At 45.7% G+C, this 21,421-nt stretch overlaps 1 protein-coding gene across 1 annotated transcript in view; it reads left to right on the top strand.

Moving 5' to 3' along the window:
• The window catches only part of glis1a (GLIS family zinc finger 1a), a 199,576-nt gene that overhangs the window by 165,038 nt on the left and 13,117 nt on the right, over positions 1 to 21,421 (top strand). Inside the window, exon 6 of the mRNA XM_085978082.1 lies at positions 2,268 to 2,436. Within this exon, the coding sequence (XP_085834208.1) occupies positions 2,268 to 2,436 (169 nt within the window). The remainder of the gene's footprint in view (positions 1 to 2,267; positions 2,437 to 21,421) is intronic.

Below are 21,421 nucleotides of genomic sequence, written 5' to 3'. Positions count from 1 at the left end.
TGGGTGGGAAAAACATTTTTTTCACAGCGGGTCAGGACCCCGCTGCCATGCGCCTTTCCCAGATGTTGGGTCTGTCAACGCTGAACAGACCTGACATGCAGCGGCGGGGGAGGCAACTCAGGTCATTATGACCTTGTTAACAGCCCATTAAAAAGTATTTTGAGCTCACTTTACATTTTACGAGGTCGTCCACAGGGTCCACGCTGCTCGGGGATCACGTCAGGTAAGTAGGTCGGGAGTTGTATGACCATGGAATCATCTCATTACTTGACAGCTGCAAATGTGCTATAAAAGGTCCCGTCTCACAGCTGTTCACTTTCCAAGCTCAGAAGCTGTTGCTTACTGCATTTGGAAGACAGATTGAGCTTTATGCAGGTTGCAAGTGTTTGGAGTAAACTCTCTATCCAGTGTCACCTCATTAGAACAACCTCTCTCAGCACTGACATATCGCTTCTGTTATCTCAAGTTCACCTGCCATCTATTACATCAGCATTGGTGCCCTTGAAACTATCTCACCTTGGTCCTCAGAATCTCACCAAGATCAGCCCCAACATCAGCAGCACCAGGCACACCAGAAGCACCAACAACAACACCAACTTTCTCTGCAATCAACTGATGCTGCATAAGACACAGGGCATCAGCACCCAACCACATTGCTGCCTGGGATGCCAGGGATGGCCTCATGATGGCCAGATTTACTTCACTTGATGCTGTACAACCTGGCTGTCACATGATGCGCTAGGTTGGCACCACCCCACACCAACACCATAAAGCATCCCTGGGCATTCCTTTCACACTCATCACCATTGCGGGGGGTACCGTTATGTCTCATCATTCACTGCAACTCACAAAGCCACTTCCAAAGGTGCACACAGATCTGTCCAAGAACGCAAAGTGTTGAAAATAAAGGTTTCAATGTTTGACACCACATTAACAGAAACTTTACATGAACATTGCATAAAACACCCAAGTGCCTACCCTTGTGTGTTAGTTGGTATGATTGGACTAGGATGAGTGTGAGAGGTGGCTAGTGAGATGGGGAAGTGATAATGTAGATAGAGAGGGATGGGTGGAGGTGCAAGGTAAGTAGGTGTGAGTAAGGATGTGCAGGAGTAGGATAGGGAAGGCAGAGTGATGGAGATTTGATGAGTGGCACAGCAGGATGAGGTTGAGTGTGGCTTTGCACTAACGTTTTGTGATCTACTGAGATCATTGAAAGGTTTGCGCCACAGCAGCCTGGTCCTTCTGACGACATCCCTGCTTGTGCCCTCCTATGCAATGTGCAACCAGGTTGCGTTGGTCTCCTGGGGAGGTCTCTTCCGCCAAGAAGCATATGGAGGGAGTATTTGAGAGCCTGGGTGCAGCCGTGCACCTTTGTGCAGTGCTTGTCAGTGTTTTCAGCACCTCAATGCTGTAGAACACTGACAGCACAACTGTCAAAATCAATTTGCACATGGTCCCTTTGATGAAACCGGCTGATGACGCATCATCAAATGACGTCATCAGACTCGCTTCCTTCAATTGGCTAACAAACACGTTGGGTGGACGTAACAAGCTCAATCAGGGGAAAATCGTTTTGGACAGCGGGCTGGAGCCAGCAGCGAGGCTGGGACCCGCCACCGACGTCGTCCACCACGGACCCACCGAGGTAGAGGAAATCGTGGCCTTAGTTTATAAAGACAGGAGCATTATGTCATGTAATGTGCAATGTATTATTCTACTGCTCAGAAGGAGCTGGGTTTAAATTAAACTGTCCGTTTAAGGCCAAAAAGTCTAATTTCTGTAAATTCTCAGACCAAGCAGAAGCTTATTGCTTTCCTTTTTTTTAAATACTTTTTTATAAATGCTAGGAGCTCATTTTTAAGTACCCTATCCATTCAATTTTTGTTTGTTTTATGAACAATATTTGAGTCAATCTGGTACAAGTATGATCATTTCAAGTATGATGGATGTGCCAGATGCAAAAGTTATTTACATAAAAATGTTATTTCAATACATAATGGATGACTACTTCAAAACAAAAGGTACTCCCTATAGGCTTTCCTTTGAGATCATAACATGATATTGGGCCTTTGTACATTTAGGGGTAATTTTAACCTAGTCTGGAAACTGACCGGGTCAGATTACACCCTGCCCGATTTTACTTTCCACGATGGGCGGATTAAGTTAAAATTACCCCCGTCATTTTTGAAGAAAAAAATAAAGCTTAGAAATATTTCTTATTTTGATTTGACGAACTGATACATGTCTTTTTTTTGTTCATTTAGGGATGTACAGTTGCTCTCCCACCAGCCACAGCGGGCCAGCAGCACCTGTTTTGTCATCTCCACATCTTACCCGAAGTTCGTCTTCTGATCGCCATTCCATTGAAGGGGACTTGCACAGCCCACATGGTCATCTTGCACAACTACCTACGGTTGAAAACCCGAGACAAGGGTAAGATTTACAGAATGCTTGCTAGTTTCAAGGAATACACACTACAGTGAGCTGGACTGCAATCATGGCTGTCTGAATGTGTAAATAACTAAATTGAGTTCACTCACTGCCCTAACAGCTCCAGGGATAAATACCCTGACAGTACAAACCAGCAAGATACCAGTTTCGATCCCTGGTCAGTACTGTTAGTAGATATGAGCTAGGGGAGTAGGGGTACTGCAACTAGGAGGCAAAAAAGAATCAGCCAAGGTTCCAGTTCCTGATGGCTTTCTAGTGACAACTGTTGGAAATCGTGGTGCGTGTGTGTGGTGGCTTAGCTGTGATGTCCTTCCCTCCCATGTTAAATCAGCTAGTTAGTAACAAGCAGTTGGGGGAGGAGGAGGGATTTTAACAGAGGAAAGCGGGAGGGTGGATAATGAAAATGCTTCGGTGATTTACCTGCTGATTTCCCACTTGGATCGTGACAATCTTGATTTTAAACTGTTCTTCTGAGCAGGTGGCAAAGGCATCCGCCAGAAACATAATCCTTCTTTAAATGTACAGATTGAGGTCCGATGACTGTGCTCTGCCGATTGGCCGATAGATAAAATTTACCCCATAATGTTCATTTCAATGGCATTCCATAGGTTCTTATCCCAAAAGTATGTAACCCAATAGATTAAAAAATGAACCTTTTAACTCCTAATTTTGTAATTTTTGACTGTGTACCCTGCCATTTAAATACTTCACCGCAGTCATCAATTTGCCTGGATCAACGTTGTCAAAACTAGTTACTTCTCTTTTCCAAAGAAAACAACCCCAACTCGCAACCTTTTCTCATAACTTTGATCTCTGATCCTTGGGATCATCTTGGATGCTCAGCTCTGTTCCTTCTCAGGGACAATAATAACCTTCCTATGATTAGCTTACTAGAATAGTATGTAGTCCTTCATATAGAGTCTGACATATCACTCATATGACAACAGTTTTACCTCTTTGATTTGTAATCTACCTCTTTGCTAATGCAACCCAGAACCTCATTTGCTTTTTTCGCTGGAGCTGTTCATAACTTTCTTGATCCTCTTACGTTCCCCTGCATTGTCTTGTTCCTTTATTGCATCTTCGCAGTGTTGAAATGAAGACTCAATGCACCATCTCCTAAATCATTCCTCTCTTTCCCAAGATCAAAATTATAGAGCTCGGATCAGAAATTTGTCGTGTTTCAAACTACAAAAGACTCTATATTTTTACAGGAGCTTGTTCTGGTCTGTAATATGTTCACTTTGAGTTGGTTACTGCATAGCTGGGAGCAGTCAACCCAAATGGAATCCACAGTTTATCTAGACCAGAACTACCAAAACCTATGTCTCATAGCTATGTAAATAGAATAACATCAGTATCTTTTCTCTGATGTCTCTGTTATATTGGAGGAAACTTTGCATGGCAATGGTAAAGATATGGGAAGTGGCAGCTTTCTTACCTATTATACCACAGTGGGATTTTCTGTAACTGTCTGTTTGGCCTGGCAATTAGTCTATTAAGGACTAGAAGGACTAACAAGTAGCTTTTCATGCTGTCTTTGTTGTAAAACATGTAAATTCTAAAAACTTGATTACTAGGCTATGAATGGGAAATAGAATTAATTGTTTAGGATTGTTGTCACATCAGGGGGTGGGAATCTGTTGCAGCAGCCATTTCAGCCAAGGGGTTGGTGTTGATTAACAGCTCCATGCTTAGAGCCCTGCCTGACAGAGAGATAAATAGTGGAGCCTTTTCCAAGTTCATTATTTCATTTTTAACTGTACTACAAGAGGCAAACAGAGGACTCCATGATATATTGTTTTCATGTAAAAGTGTTTCATTAAGGATGCAAGTTATTTAAAGTACAGTAGAAACCTGATAAAGGCTTCTAGACTGTAATTGTTTTCAAAGAAACACTGAGTTAGGTGAGGTATGAGAAAACAATGAATTCGGCCAGGTTTGCACCGCACCTCTTCTACTCACTTTTACTCCTCCATAAACCTGATTTGTAGTTTGGTAGCCTGAAATATGCAGTCTGTCCTAGTGTTATTTGTTTGTCAGTTGGAGATGTGAGGAGGTTATGGGACAACCCATTATTTTCAATGTGTAACTCATTGGTAAAAGGGTTAATTGTTTACCCTGCAGCCCACTTTCCCACATAACTTCATATATAAGGTCATGTTTTGGATATTAGAGAGCAGAGGTTTGCCTGTGGACATGTTACATAGAAACATACAAGATAGGAGCAGGAGTAGGCCATTCGACCCTTCGAGCCTGCTCCGCCATTCAATGAGATCATGGCTGATCATCCAAATTCAGTACCCTGTCCCTGCCTTCTCCCCATATCCCTTGATCCCTTTAGCCTTAAGAAATATATCCAACTCTTTCTTGAATATATTTAATGAACTGACCTCCACTGCCCTCTGTGGCAGAGAATTCCACAGGTTCACCACTCTCTGGGTGAAGAAATTCCTCCTAATTTCAGTCCTAAATGGCTTACCCCCTTATCCTTAGACTATGACCCCTGGTTCTGGACTCCCCGGCCATCAGAAACATCCTTCCTGCATCTAGTCTGTCCAGGCCTGACAGAATTTTATAGGTTTCGATGAGATCCCCTCTCAATCTTCTAAACTCCAGTGAGTATAAGCCCAATCGACACAATCTCTCCTCATATGTCATTCCTGCCATCCCAGGTATCAGCCTGGCGAATCTTCGCTGCACTCCTTCCATGGCAAGTACGTCCTTCCTCAGGTAAGGTGACCAAAACTGCACACAGTACTCAAGGTGCGGTCTCACCAAGGCCCTGTACAACTGTAGCAAGACATCCTTGTTCCTGTACTCGAACCCTCTTGCTACGAAGGCCAACATACCATTTGCTTTCTTAACCGCCTGCTGCACCTGCATGCTTACCTTCAGTGACTGGTGCACAAGAACACCCAGGTCTCTTTGCACTTCCCCTTCTCCCAATCTATTGCCATTCAAATAATAATCTGCCTTCCTGTTTTTGCCACCAATGTGGATAATCTCACATTTATCCACATTATAGTGCAATGCCATCTTTCTGCCCAATCACCCAACCTGTCCAAATCGTACTGGAGTTTCACGACATCCTCCTCACAGCTTACCCTCCCACCCAGCTTTGTGTCGTCTGCAAATTTGGAGATATTACATCCAATTCCCTCGTCCAGATCATTAATATATATTGTGAACAGCTGGGGTCCTAGGACCGATCCTTGCGGTACCCCACTAGTCACTGCCTGCCACTCGGAAAACGACCCGTTTATTCCAACTCTTTGCTTTCTGTCCGCCAACCAGTTCTCTATCCAAGTCAATACCTTGCCCCCAATCCCATGTGCCTTAATTTTGCACGCTAATCTCTTATGTGGGACCTTATCGAAAGCCTTCTGAAAGTCCAAATACACCACATCCACTGGTTCTCCCTTATCTATTTTACCAGTTACATCCTCAAAAAATTCCAGTAGATTAGTCAAGCATGATTTACCTTTTGTAAATCCATGTTGACTTTGTCCGATCCTGTCACTGCTTTCCAAGTGCTCTGCTATTACATCTTTTATAATAGACTCTAGCATTTTCCCCACTACCGATGTCAGGCTTACCGGTCTATAATTCCCTGCTTTTTCTCTACCACCTTTTTTGAATAGTGGGGTAACATTAGCTACCCTCCAATCCATGGGTACTGTTCCAGAGTCTATCGAGTTCTGGAAGATGACCAGCAATGCATCTACTATTTCTAGGGCCACTTCCTTAAGTACCCTGGGATGTAGATTATCAGGCCCTGGGGATTTATCGGCCTTCAGTCCCATCAATTTTCCTAACACCATTTCCCTACAAATACTGATTTCTTTCAGTTCCACCCTTTCATCAGACCCTATGTTCCCCGGCATCTCTGGGAGGTTATTTGTGTCCTCCTTTGTGAAGACAGAACCAAAGTATGAATTTAGTTGGTCTGCCATTTCTTTGCTTCCCATTATAAATTCCCCTGATTCTGACTGCAAGGGACCTACACTTGACTTCACCAATCTTTTTCTCTTCACATATCTATAAAAGCTTTTACAGTCAGTTTTTATGTTTCCTGCTAGCTTACTCTCATATTCTATTTTCCCTTTCTTAATTAATCCCTTTGTCCTCCTTTGTTGAATCCTAAACTGCTCCCAATCCTCAGGATTATTGCTTTTTCTGGCCAATTTATATGTCGTCTCCTTGAATCTTATGCTATCCCTAATTTCCCTTGTTAGCCACGGTTGAGTCACCTTTTTTGTTTTATTTTTATGCCAAACTGGGATGAACAAATTCTGTAGCTCATCCATTCGGTCTTTGAATGTTTGCCATTGCCTATCCACTGTCAACCCTTTGAGTGACATTCCCCAATCAATCCTACCCAACTCGCTCCTCAGACCATCGTAGTTTCCTTTATTTAAATTGAGGACACTAGTCTCTGAGTCAACTACTTCATTCCCCATCTTAATGAAGAATTCGATCATATTATGATCGCTCTGACCCAAGGGGCCTCGTACAACAAGATTGCTAATTATTCCTTTCTCATTACATAATACCCAGTCTAAGATGGCCTGATCTCTGGTTGGTTCCTCGACATATTGGTCCTGGAAACCATCCCGTAAACACTCCAGGAAATCCTCCTCCACAGTATTGTTACTAATTTGGTTGGCCCAATCTATATGTAGATTAAAGTCACCCATGATGACTGCTGTGCCCTTACTGCATGCTTCTTTAATTTCCCTTTTAATGCCATCCCCAACCTCCGCCTTACTGTTGGGAGGTCTATATACCACTCCCACTAATGTTTTTTTCCCCTTAGTATTTCTCAATTCTACCCATACAGATTCCACATCATCAGAGCTAATATGCTTTATTACAATTGTATTAATCCCTTCTTTAACCAGTAATGCTAACCCACCTCCCTTTCCTTTTTGCCTATCTTTCCTGAATATCGAATATGTTGAGTTCCCAGTCTTGGCCACCCTTGAGCCACGTTTCCGTAATAAGAGGCAAAGTATCTGGAGTGTGCTGGAATCATAACACTCTTTACCTTCTCTCAGGGCTAAAAATTCGACAACGCTAAAAACTTGGCGGTGCCACCATGGGCCAGTGCTAATGGCTGCTGAAAATGGTGGTGTTGGCAGGACCAGTAAATTGGCGCTGGAGGCTAATTATCATTAACCCAGCGCTAAACTTACCATGCAACGCAGTTCTGGTGGCATTTGTCCTGGCAGGAGGCCCCAATGTAGCGAAGCTGTAGCGTCATTGCAGCAAGCACAGCCTGTTCTTAAAGTGAGGATGTCATTTCAGAAAGCAGTTTGGTCTCTTAAGGGGGAACTGCCTTCTGAAATGGAAAAAAAATAAAAATCAGGCAGTTTTTAGCCCTTACAGCTCAACTGCCTTATGAGAAAAAATATTAACATTAAAAATAATTCCCAAATGGTTGTCTTCAACTCTTAAAGCTAAATTGCCTTCCACACCTAAAAAAATGGGGAAATTGCTTCAGCACTAACACAAATGGCTCAGCAAGCCAGAGAAGGGCACCCAGGGTCTCGCACGCAGCACTCCAGCTTTGTGCAGGGGGTCAACACTGCAAGAGAGATCTGCTACCCACAAGAGCCAGTAGGCCCTCCAGAAAGAAGGATGTGTGACCAGATCAGTGAGGCCATCACTGCCAACAGTGTTGCCCCCCATGACCTGGCTCCAATGCTCAAAGAGGCTTCATGACCTCAGACCTGTGGTCAAGGTCAGTGAAGTCATCTTCAAAAGCCGTTTCCTACCACTAGACTCACACACTGCTCAGTGCACGACACCCGCCCCCATCACTCACCTACCAACAATCTGTATCAAACATGAGGCAGACCTCCCATTCCTAGCTTTACCTCGCCCCTTAGAGGAGAGTGGTGCTGGCCATTCTTGGCAGGGGCATGGCTGAGCCCGTGGCCTGCGCCGGGGCTAAAAGGATACAAGTTAGTGGTATCCTCATACGTTATCCTTCTTCTCGCATGCACCTCTTGCTTTCCCGCCCTCCCCTCACCCCAACTCCACCCTTGTCATTTCACACACCCAAGAAATGCAGCCTGCCCAGCCAGTGGGTGACCAAGAAGAGGGAGAGAAGAGTGAAGAAGAAGAAGAAACACCGTCAGTCGATTTCACACACCCAGCCACCAGCTCCTCAAGGTCGACCAGCAAGGCCATTTGCAGTGTCCCCCCACTGAAAGTCAGCAGCCTTCCACCAGCTATGCTGCAGCCACTGGGGTAACACTGTGTGACATCAGTAGTATAGGCAAAGGCACACACTAAGGGAATGCATAAGGGTGATGAGTTGATTTCTTGATGTCATATTGGATGGATAGATGTATAAAATTGGATTGGAAAGTTTGCTTTGTGGTGGCTTTTATTTCAGCATTGTGGCCAAGAGGATGCTGTGATGGTCAGTAACAGAGAGAAGGTAAGGTGTGGTACAAATGTTGAAAGGGAAATTGGAGTTGTGGTCACTGGTACTGCAGGTGGATGATTCTATCCTGGATATCCTGGCCAGAAAGGGGCTGTCTGGGTTGCATCCTTCCTTCTGCTTCCTCCTCTTCTGTGTCTTCCTCTTCCCTCTGCGAGCGGATGCTGTAAATCTGAAATAAAAGCATAAAATGCTGGAAATACTCAGCAGGTCAGGCAGCATCTCGACCTGAGACGTGAACTCTATTTCTTTCACCATGGATGATGCCTGACCTGCTGAGGATTTCGAGCATTTTCTGTCTTCTCAGAGGCCTTCCTTTATCATCCAAGGCTATGCAAGCATCCAGCCGTACTCCCAGCACACTAAATAAAAACTTTTAACATGTATTGCACCAAGCCACTACTTCAATAAAATAAAAAGAATCCAGTCCAAAAGCTTAAATGCAAACTTACCTGAAACATGTGTGTGTCCCTTTAAGAAATGCTGACAGCATCTCTGTCAGTCTGCTGTATGTTGGCTTTTCAGAGTGAGCTTAGGACCTAGTGCTGAACTCAGTGTTAAGGTCGAAGTTTGCAGACGTGGCGTCAAGTTGGTGACGTCACTCTCTGCCCATTTGCATCTCCAGGGCCAGCGCTACTATCAGCAAAGCTAAGGCCCTCACCAAAATGGCGGCCGCTGAGTTCTGCGCCAGCAAAGGGGAAAAGAGTGGCGGCCGCCTTTTTTCACCAGGATAGTGGCGGAAACGGGTGGCGCTAAGGTAGGGAATTTCTAGGCCCCTGTCTTCTCTTCTTCCTATATTCTATTGTGCTTTAAATTGCCTAACCATCACTTCTAGATCCCCTCCCCTTTCAGCATTCCGTAGGGACCGCTCCCTCCGAGACACCCTAGTCCACTCCTCTATCACCCCCAGCACCTTCCCGTGCAAGCACAGGAGATGTAACACCTGCCCCTATACCTCCCCCCTTCCCACTGTCCAGGGCCCCAAACACCCCTTCCAGGTGAAACAGCGATTTACTTGTACTTCTTGCAATCTAGTATACTGTATTCGCTGCTCACGATGCGGTCTCCTCTGCATTGGGGAGACCAAACGCAGATTGGGTGACCGCTTTGCAGAACACCTCCGTTCAGTCTGTAACGGTGACCCCGAGCTTCCGGTCGCCTGTCATTTTAATTCACCGCTCCATTCCCACTCAGACCTCACTGTCTTTGGCCTCTTGCATTGTTCCACGGAAGCTCAACGTAAACTCGAGGAACAGCACCTCATCTTCCGATTAGGCACTTTGCAGCCTTCCGGACTCAATATCGAGTTCAACAATTTCAGATCATAACCTCGGCTCCTATTACATTTTTACTTATATATTTTTTTCCCCACCCCTTTGTTTTGGGTTTTCCCTCCCCCCCACTTTCCACTTTTTTTTACATGGCAGCTATCTCTCATTCTGCCAGTACATTTCACACCTAATCTGAGCCGTCTTTTGTCTCTTTACGAGTCCTATCACCATCTCGTCTCGTTTTGAATACCTCTTAATGTCTATTCACTTCTTATGTTCCCTCCCCAGCCCTCCTTTCGATCTATTTCATTTCCTTTCCAGTTTTGAAGAAGGGTTTCGACCTGAAACGTCGACTCTAATTTCTCTCCACGGATGTTGCCTGGCCTGCTGAGTTTTTCCAGCATTTTCTGTTGTTACTTCTAGATTTATCTTGTTTTTTCTCCTAGTCTTTTCAATCTTGGTGCCTTTTTGCACGAAATCCTTTGGCTCTTCACAGTGGTTTCTCAACAATTATAATATGTAGATCTCTTTCCTGATCAGCACACTCAAGAATAACTCAGTGAAAAAAGATGGCACTCTGTCTGGATTACAAAGGATGTTATCAGTTAAGCAAAACAGTGAAAAGCAACTTTCTGTGCCATTGAAGTAAAGCCCTGGTTTAGAGGATGTAGGCTGCAGCTGTCTTACATATACGAATATACAAAAGCATCAGACGGGAAAAGACCAGCTGATCCATCTAGTTTAACATATAGTAGTGATGCATCCTGTCAAAGGCTCCCTACCCCCTATGCACCATATAGTTTCCTGAGAGAGTTGAAAAACCAGATCAAAAATCCAAGGCTAATTAGGGGAACAAATCTGGAAAGTCCTCTCCGCTCCCTCTAAATGATTGAAACTAGTCCAGGAGACCACATTGAAGGAGGCAGAGGGTATGGCTGAGGTATTAAATGAGTACTTTGCATCTGTCTTCACCAAGGAAGAGGATGCTGCCACAGACATATTGAAGGAGGAGGTAGTGGTGACACTTGATAGTATAAAAATTGATAAAGGCTGTACTTAAAGTAGATAAATCACCAGGAGCAGATGGGCTGCATCCTAGGATGCTGAGGGAATTGAGGGCGGAAATCGTGCAGGTATTGGCCATAATATTCCAATCCTTCATAGATACAGGGTGGTGCCAGAGGACTGGAGAATTGCAAATGTTACACCATTGTTGAAAAAAGGGTGTAAAGATAAACCCAGCAACTACAGGCCAGTCAGTTTAACCTTGGTAGTAGGGAAGCTTTTAGAAACAGTAATCAGGGACAACATGAACAGTCACTTGGACAGGTGTGGATTAATTAAGGAAAACCAGCGCAGATTTGTTAAAGGCAAATATGTTTAACCAACTTGATCGAGTTTTTTGATGAGGTAACAGAGAGGGTTGACGAGGGTAATGCGGTTGACATAGTGTACATGGATTTCCAAAAGGCGTTCGACAAAGTGCCACATCATAGGCTCGCCAGCAAAGTTGAAGCCAATGGAATAAAAGGGATATGAAATTGGCTAAGTGATGGGAAACAGAGAGTAGTGGTGAACGGTGAACGGTTGTTTTTTGGACTAGAGGAACGTATACAGTGGTGTTCCCTAGGTGTCAGTTCTAGGACCATTGCTTTTCTTTATATATATTAATGACTTGGACGTGGGTGTACAGGGCACAATTTCAAAATTTGCGGATGACACAAAACTTGGAAGTATAGTGAACAGTGAGGAAGAGAGTGATAGACATCAGGAAGATAAACAGGCTGGTGAAATGGGCGGACACGTGGCAGATGAAATTTAATGCAGAAAAGTGTGAAGTGATACATCTTAATAGAAAGAATGAGGAGAGGACATATAAACTAAATGGTACAATCCTAAAGGGGGTGCAAGAACAGAGCGACCTGGGGGTATATGTACACAAATCGTTGAAGGTGGCAGGGCAGGTTGAGAAAGCAGTTAAAAAGGCTTACGGGATCTTGGGCTTCATAAATAGAGGTACAGAGTACAAAAGTGTGGAAATTATGATGAACCTGTATAAAACACTGGTTCGGCCCCAGCTGGAGTACTGTGTCCAATTCTGGGCGCCACACTTTAGGAAGGATGTGAAGGCATAAGAGAAGGTGCAGAAAAGATTTACGGGAATGATTCCAGGAATGAGGGACTTCAGTTACATTGATAGACTGGAGAAGCTGGGGTTGTTCTCCTTGGAGCAGAGAAGATTGAGAAGAGATTTGATAGAGGTGTTCAAAATCATGAGGGGTCTGGACAGAGTAGATAGAGAGAAACTGTTCCCATTGGCAGAAGGGTCGAGAATCAGAGGACACAGATTCAAGGTGATTGGCAAAAGAACCAAAGGCGATGTAAGAAAAAACTTTTTTATGCAGCGAGTGGTTAAGATATGAAAGGGTGGTGGAGGCAGACTCAATCTTATCTTGCAAAAGGGAGTTGGATAAGTGTCTGAAGGAAAAGAAATTGCAGGGCTACGGGGAAAGGGCAGAGGAGTAGGACAAGCTGAGAGTCAGCACAGGCTCGACGGGCCGAATGGCCACCTTCCATGCTGTAACCATTCTATGATTCTATGAACATGATCATAATTGGTACCGACCTCTTGTATGAGACTATCTCTGCCCCATCCAGGAAACTGTCCACCACTCTCTTGAAGATACACAGTGAATCGGCACTCACCGCACAAGCCGGCAGTTTGTTCCATGGGTCTACTATTCTTTGGGAAAAGAAGAACCGCCTAACATCTAGCCTATTTCTTCCCTTATGTAATTTATACACCTGACCTCCCCAACTTATCAAATTGAAATAATTTGTTAGTGTGTACACAATCTAGTCCCCTCATTATTCTATAGACCTCAATCAAATCGTCCATGAGTCTAATCTTCTCTAAAATGCATAGACCAGCTTCTTAAGCCTATCTGGGTAGCTACGGTATTTTAAACTGGGAATCATTCTTGTGGCCCTCCTCTGTACCATTTTCACACATGACAGAATTAGTGCAGATGCATAATTAAATAAATACTTGGTTGTGGTTGTTGGAGGCTAATCATCTCAGCCCCAGGACATCGCTGCAGGAGTTCCACAGGGCAGTATCCTCGACCCAACCATCTTCAGCTGCTTCATCAATGAACTTCCCTCCATCATAAGGTCAGAAGTGGGGATGTTCACTGATGATTGCACAGCATTCAGTTCCATTTGCAACTCCTCAAATAATGAAGCAATCCATGCCCACCTGCAGCAAGACCTGGACAACATTCAGGCTTGGGCTGATAAGTGGCAAGTAACATTCGTGCCACACAAGTGCCAGGCAATGACCATCTTCAACAAGAGAGAATCTAGCCACCTCCCCATGACATTCAACGGGATTACCATCGTCAAATCCCCTACCATCAACATCCTGGTGGTCACCATTGACCAGAAACTTAACTGGACCAGCCACATAATTACTGTGGCTACAAGAGCAGGTCAGAAGCTGGGTATTCTGTGGAGAATGATGCACCGACTGACTCCCAAAGCCTTTCCACCATCTACAAGGCACAAGTCAGGAGTGTGATGGAATACTATCCATTTGCCTGGATGAGTGCAGCTCCAACAACACTCAAGAAGCTCAACACCATCCAGAATAAAGCAGCCCACTTGATTGGCACCCCATCCACCACCTTAAACATTCACCCCCCTCCACCACCGACACACCGTGGCTGCAGTGTGTACCATCTACAAGATGCACAGCAGCAACTTGCCAAGGCTTCTTTGACAGCACCTCCCAAACCCACAACCTCTACCAGCTAGAAGGACAAGGGCAGCAGGCGCACGAGAACACCACCACCTGCAAATTCCCCTCCAAGTCACACAACGTCCTGACTTGGAAATATATTGCTGTTCCTTCTCTATCGCTGGGTCAAAATCCTGGAACTCCCTCCCTAACAGCACTGTGGGAGTACCTTCACCATACAGACTGCAGCGGTTCAAGAAGGTGACTCACCATCACCTTCGCAAGGCTAATTAGGGATGGGCAATAAATGCTAGCTTTGCCAGTGACATCCCATGAATGAATTTTTTAAAAATATAGTTTTATACAGGAAACTTTGTTATCCGGCACCGACGGGACCGGCGTGGTGTCGGTTGATCAAAAAGTCCGGATTACAGAGAGGTATACTTACGAAGGTACGAGAGCCCCGTACACGGCCACAGATCCAGGAATCCCTGTTGCATGGCAACAGGTGCAGGAACCCCAATTACACGACCACAGATCCAGGAACCCCGGTTACACGGCCACTAATGTGAAGTAAAACTTACCTGAACCTACTCCTGAATTTTGCCGGTTAAGAGATTTCTGGTTATTTAGGTGCCGGTAAAAAGAGAGTTTCCTGTAGTACATCTGTCAAGCTGTGGTTGTGCAGTTTTTTTCACAGTTGGGACCGCATGGAATTCCCAATGTGATTTGGAATTATTGGTTAAATTCTGTGTAAATAAATGACCATTTCATACTGAGCAGAAAGTGTCCCAGGTTCAGTCCTTGATCAGCACTGGTTACCCAACCTCAGCTGGAGCAGTAATAGGTGTTGCGATTAACTTTAAAGCTCCTGGGCTAAGGGGGGGCCAGGGGAGAAATCAGCCAGGATTCCCACTCACAATTGCTATCCAGTGACCTGTGGTGGAACATGCATGTATATATGGATGTCAGGTGAAAACAGGCTCAAGCTCAGATGTTATTGCCCTTCAAGGTCAAAAAGGCTACCAATGCTCATTTGGAGAAGGGGTAGAATACTGGTTAAAAGAATTGGAAGACCAGCCCTGTCCTAAGCTGGGGTACAGAACTCATACATGCTTGACAGAGGTTCCAAAATTTGATTTAACAGTGTAAAGTTCTGTGGCGCATCACTTTTGCCAAAGTCAATATGGAGTGCAGGACTTGTTGCTCCCAAATGGTTATAGCAAAGACAATTTGAACATTTTTACAAAATTGTTGAGCTTGCTTAGAAACACAACACCAGGATCCTGTCTGCATTACCAGATTTGTTTACACTGGCTGGATCGAGAAGCTTACAGCGAGGCTCTTCATGATGCACTAGTCTGAATACAGCAACTGGGAGCCAGGCGTGCCAATTAGATGGTGCTAATCTTAAAATGAAAAGGATTAAATGATTTAAAGAAATTTAATTTAGATAGTCACATTGGTTTGATGCATTGGTTAATTAAAATTTTTGGTTAAAGCGGAGAAAAGCAAAATATTTATGGTAAAAAAATTACTATTATTTTAGTCATTTCTGCATCAGTATATTAAAAAATAATAATAACCTAAATTCAGTTTGCATAAACTTCCTTAATTACAGTATAGACGTAAAATGACTTGCTGCTAAATATTTAATTATAAACATCAAATCTGCATTTCTAGTAAATCAGCAATGCCTTGGAATTTAATGTAATGCTGGCAATGATGAGACTGATCACTCTCGATGTCTAGACAATGTGGTGAAACAGTTGAAAAAAATAAATGGAATGCAGGGTTACATAAACAGGACAGAGATTATGCTTAGGCATTATAATGTTCTTGTCAGGCCACACTTGGGCCGCAATTTTGTGCCTGCAGGCAGAATGGTGGCAGGTCCGCTGGTCGGCGGGTTCCGGACCCGCTCCCGGTTCAACCCGCCCTGCAGTTGAAATTTTGCGTTGATTGGCCTCTTTAAGGCCTCGTTAAGAGGACGTAAGGAGGTCCTGTTCCCTGGAGACAGAAGGAGGAGGCCTCCTCAGCATACCAAGGCAGCTTGGCTGCAAATTGCTGAGGAGGTCAGTTCGAGGTCGTTCTACATACGCACCTAGGTGCAGTGTCGCAAGAGGTTTAATGATCTGTTGTAATCAGCAAAAGTGAGTATAACATCACACTTACCTTCCATCTGCCTCCCATCTCTTCTCATCCCCATCACTCTGCATTGGCAACCTTCCCCTACACATCCCAACTCACTCTAACATCCCTTGCACCCTCACCCATCCCGCTCTTTCTCTGTACAGAATCACGTCACCATCTTACTATGCACCACTCACACTCTTATGCAATGCCAACAACTAACAACGCACAGGGAGGGAACTTGGTTTGTGCACCTCACTCCTTCATAGTCTCCCTCTAAACATCTATGTCATCCATTCTTTACACTCACTTCATCAATGTTTCTCAAACTCCACTTGTGTCCCTCATTACAGGAGAAGAGAGCCCACAATAAAAGGGAGAGGGGGAGGACAGGAGGAGGCCCACCATCCCTGGCACACCTAACGAGCGCTGAGGAGGCAGCCCTGGAGATCGTCGGAGGTGCAGAGGAGCTGGAAGTGGTGGACAGGGAGATGGGCAAGCTGGTGACAGAATTGATTTCCAACCCTCTGATTTAGCATTCATGAGTAACTAATGTGGGGTATGATGTTTGTAGCGATTGAGTACTAAGCATCTGCACAATAGGATGTGTCTGCAACATACATTTCACTTGTCTAACTCATGCCTTTACTCTCCCACAGGACCATTGAGAGCCTCGCTCCCCACTTTCAGGAGGGAGAGCAGGAGCACTCCTCAGAGGAACAACCAGCCTCTGAGGGAGCAGCGTCACTAGCATTTAGCGCACCCAGCACCAAATCAAATCAAATCAACTTTTATTGTCATTGTTAGTGCACAAGTGCAGTACAACGAAATGTAGGCTTGCGGCTCCCGAGAGTGTACAATTTGGATTAGGACATTTAAACATTTCAACATACATTTGTACATATATATAAGCATAAATATGACCATAATAAAGTGCATCGGCAGATGTGCAGGCTTTAGTGTTTATTTGTGGAGTTCAGTAGGATGACAGCCCTGGGAAAGAAGCTGTTCCTAAATCTGGTCGTACGGGTGCGAATGCATCTGTAGCGTCTTCCAGATGGTAGGAGGGCGAACAGACTGTGGCTGGGGTGGGTAGGGTCTTTGATGATGGACCATGCCCTCCGTAGGCAGCGTTTCTGATATATATGTTCTATGGTCGGTAGCCGGGTGCCGGTAATGCGTTGGGCAGTTTTGACTACCCGCTGCAGGGCTTTCCGGTCATGGGAGCTACAGCTGCCGTACCATACCGTGATACAGTTTGTCAGGATGCTCTCTATAGTGCAGCAGTAGAAGTTAGAGAGGATCAGGGGTGACAGATTACATCCCTTCAGCCTCCTCAAGAAGTATAGGCGTTGCTGGGCCTTCTTCACCAGAGAGGAGGTGTTGAGGGACCAGGAGAGGTCTTCCGTGATGTGGACTCCGAGGAACTTAAAGCTGGCCACCCTTTCCACCTCCGCCCCATTGATGTGGATGGGGGTGTGACTTCCGCCTTTGGACTTCCTGAAGTCCACGATTATTTCCTTTGTTTTCTTGGTGTTAAGGGCCAGGTTGTTGTCGGCGCACCACTTCACGAGATGCTGGACCTCCTCCCTGTAGGCTGACTCATCGTTGTTGGTGATCTGGCCTACTACCGTGGTGTCATCTGCAAACTTGATGATGGTGTTGGAACCATTAACAGCCACACAGTCGTGGGTGAAGAGGGAGTAGAGGAGGGGGCTCAGCACACATCCTTGTGGGGCCCCCGTGTTCAGGGTCAGGGGGGGGGGAGGTGTGGTTACCTAATTTGACAGACTGGGGTCTGTTTGTTAGGAAGTCCAGGGTCCAGTTGCAGAGGGAAGTGTTCAGGCCAAGAGTTTGGAGTTTGGTGGCCAGCTTGTTGGGGACGATAGTGTTGAATGCTGAGCTGTAGTCTATAAACAACATTCTGATGTAGGTCTCCTTACCATCTAGGTGATTCAGTGCCGAGTGTAGAGCAGTTGTGATTGCATCCTCCGTTGATCTGTTTGCCCGATAGGCAAACTGGTGTTGGTCAAGGGAGGCAGGAACACTGGCTTTGATGTGGGCTAAGACCAGTCTCTCGAAACACTTCATTATGATGGGTGTGAGTGCGACAGGTCGATAGTCGTTCAGACACGTCACAGCCGCTTGTTTAGGCACAGGAATGATGGTGGCGGTCTTGAAGCATGTAGGGACTACTGCCTGGGCCAATGACAGGTTGAAGATGGCGGTGAAGACATCAGCCAGCTGATCAGCACATTCCTTGAGTACCCATCCAGGGATGCTATCCGGTCCAGTAGCCTTTCGTGTGTTCACTCTGCGTAGAGCGCCCCTTACGTCGGAGGTCGACAGAGTGAGCACCTGGTCTTCCGGGGGTGGCAAGGCTTTGGTAGCCGGCTCCTTGTTGTCCTTGTCGAAGCGGGCGTAGAAGTTGTTAAGCTCCTCCGGAAGGGAGGCGTCGCTGACCGGGGGACTGGTGTTTTTGCCCTTGTAGTCAGTGATGGACTGGATGCCTTGCCACATGCGCCGGGGGTCCGAGTTGTTGCGGAAGTGATCCTCTATCCGCAGTGTCTGTTTCCATTTGGCAGTCCTGATACCCTTTTTTAGGTTGGTCCTAGCTGCTCTGTAAGCCGCCGCGTCGCCAGATTTAAATGCTGCGTCGCGTGCTTTCAACAGTGAGCGGACCTCTCCGTTCAGGGTTTCTGGTTGGGGTATGACCTGATATTTTTGTGAGACGCACACCTCGGTGGGTTTTTTGCGAGATAGAGTAGTGTTGTCACATGGTGTATCAGAAGTGAGCATCAGCAGATGGTGGAGACAGGGACAGCAGAGGAGAGTCCTTGTCGGAGGATGCAGGGCTCTCCCAGCTCTGCTCAACTGCATGTAAACGCCTCTGGGGCCATCCAGAAAGAGAGCGGTGCTGGAGCTTCAGGAACAAGTGCAGGAGGCTCTGAGTGGGTTTGCTTCAACGGTAACTGCGAGTATGCAGAGAATGGAGGAGTCCATCTTAAACATTAGCAATGCCGTGGTGAACGCTATGGGCAATCTAGTTCTGCCATGGAAAGGATGGCAATCTCCATGGAGGACCTAACTCGCCAGACACAAGCCAACATGGTGGCTCTTCTAGATAGATGGCCAGCTATGGAGGATAGAAGGCCATCTCTCATGGAGAGTCGCCAGAGGTACATGAATGTCCTGGTTATGAGGACTGTCAGTACAGAGATTGGTCCACATGGCCCCACCGATGGGCAGCAAGGTCCTGTCCAGCAACTTGCTAGCAGTGAAGTGCAGGTGACCCATGAGAGGGACGGTGGTGTTCGAGCACAAGGAAGTGGGGGCTCCTCTCCAAGTGCTCACGCTCCCTTGCCACTGCCGAGCCATCGGTCAGAGCCCCATCTGCCTGTGCCAACAGAGATGGCCGAGCCTGCTCCTGCACAGCCGCAGGAGGAGCAGACTTTGGCGGAGCCATCTAAAGCTCCCAAAACCAGAGGACAGCCGCCAAAGGTGTCTAAGCAGGAGCAACAGGGAAGTGAGCAGGCTGCTTCCACATATGCTGAAGCCACAGGGGTCTCACAACGTAGAAGCACACGTAAGAGGAAAATGACATGTTAATAATCACAAGGGTTCTCACTTGGGTGCTATGATAGATTTATTTGTAAAGTTTCTGTTCTTTGCCAATATTGTAATAAATTGATGTAGAACGAAGGTTTGGCATCATTGGCAGCTGTGTGCTGACAATTTGAGGTGGTACAGTTTAGGGTAAGTGCGCCTTTAAAATCCTGCAATGCAGGTTACAGTGGATCTATCGTGCACAACACATACTTGCAGCCTAAACACAGAATGTGCCCCCCAAATCATTCAATCACCAACCTCACAGATTTCTAAATGACAAGATTTGAGAGTGCAGCTTTTACACTGCAGTTGCAGCTGTGAAGTTTCTAGCTCGCTGGTGTTCACGCCTCACTTACCTGGCGTGTTGTTGGAATGTCGTGAAGCCCAACCCAGAAGCTGGAAAATCTAAAAACCCTGTGAAAAAAGCTCTAAAGTACCACTTAATAGGCAGTTAAGTGTCTTTAATCACTTTCCTGCCACTTGGTGTCGGGTCTGTTTGCAAATCGGAGACCCAACACTCGGGAAAGATGCGTGGAGGCGGGATCATGACGGGCTCCAAATCCGCCGTCAATCATTACGAATTTAACCTCTGACCCGCCTCCAATCCCGCCCTCTGAGCGCTGGCAAAATTCCGGCCTTGGAGTACTGTGTCCAATTCTGGTCACTATGAAATAACAAACATACATTTACTGGAGAGGCTGCAGGTAAGAGCAACGTATCTATTAGCCAACATCTCAGACTCTTCCATCCCTGGTATATCCAGTCCTACTAGCAGAATAGACCCACCAGGCGTGTGGTCACAGTTTTATACAGTTGAGTGGGAGTGGCCCTAGGGTTCCTCAACATTGACTCTGAACCCCATGAAGTTTCATGGTTACAGGTCAAACAAGGCCAAGAAAACCTCCTGATGATTACCACCTACTGTCCTCCCTCAAGTGATGAATCAGTTCTCCTCCATCATTATTTGTAGGAAACACTGAGGAAAGGAAAGGTGCAGAATGTACTCTGGGTGGGGGACTTCAACGACAACCACCAAGAATGGCTCAGCAGTACCACCAACCACAAATTCAAAAGGACGTAGCTGCCAGACTTGTTCACCATCAGGTGATGAGGAAGCCATCAGAAGGAACCTACCTGTCAAAGATAGGTCTTTTCACAATAACATTGATAAGAGTGATCACCACATATTTCTTGTGAATTCAAAGTCCGGCCTGTACAGTGAGAACATTCTCCATCATGTAGTGTAGCACTACTGTTATGCTAATGAAAGCAGACCAGATATAGCAGCCCAAACGGGTCACCTATGAGGTGCTGTAGGCCATCAGCAGAAGCAGAATTATATACCACCACAATCTGTAATCTTATGATCTGACACATCCCCCACTCCTCGATCAGCATCAAACTGGGAGACCAACCTGGTTCAATGGGGAGTATAGAATAGCATATCAGGTGCAGCAACAGGCATATCTTAGAATGCAGTACCAATCTAATGAAGCTATTGGTGTAAGAAAACTACTAGGCACTTGGTCTGAGTATTAAACAAGGCTTTAATCAACTGTTTCACAACATGGAGGTCTAGTTGTCCTTCACTAGTTCCTGTTTACAAAATGTCCTGAGCAAGCTGGGCCCATGCCCGAGTATTTATACTCTCCCTGGACAGCGCCACCAGCAGACCGCGCAGTATTATTCCATAAGTCATTTCTACATGAATCGCAAGATTCATGCAGCTATTACATAGATCTACCTACATGATAAACACCA

The sequence above is a fragment of the Somniosus microcephalus genome, chromosome 3 (genome assembly GCF_052327205.1).
Source record: "Somniosus microcephalus isolate GS21.2 chromosome 3, FLI_Smic_1.0, whole genome shotgun sequence".
Lineage (NCBI taxonomy): Eukaryota > Metazoa > Chordata > Chondrichthyes > Squaliformes > Somniosidae > Somniosus > Somniosus microcephalus.
This window is presented reverse-complemented; position numbering and strand designations above follow the sequence as displayed.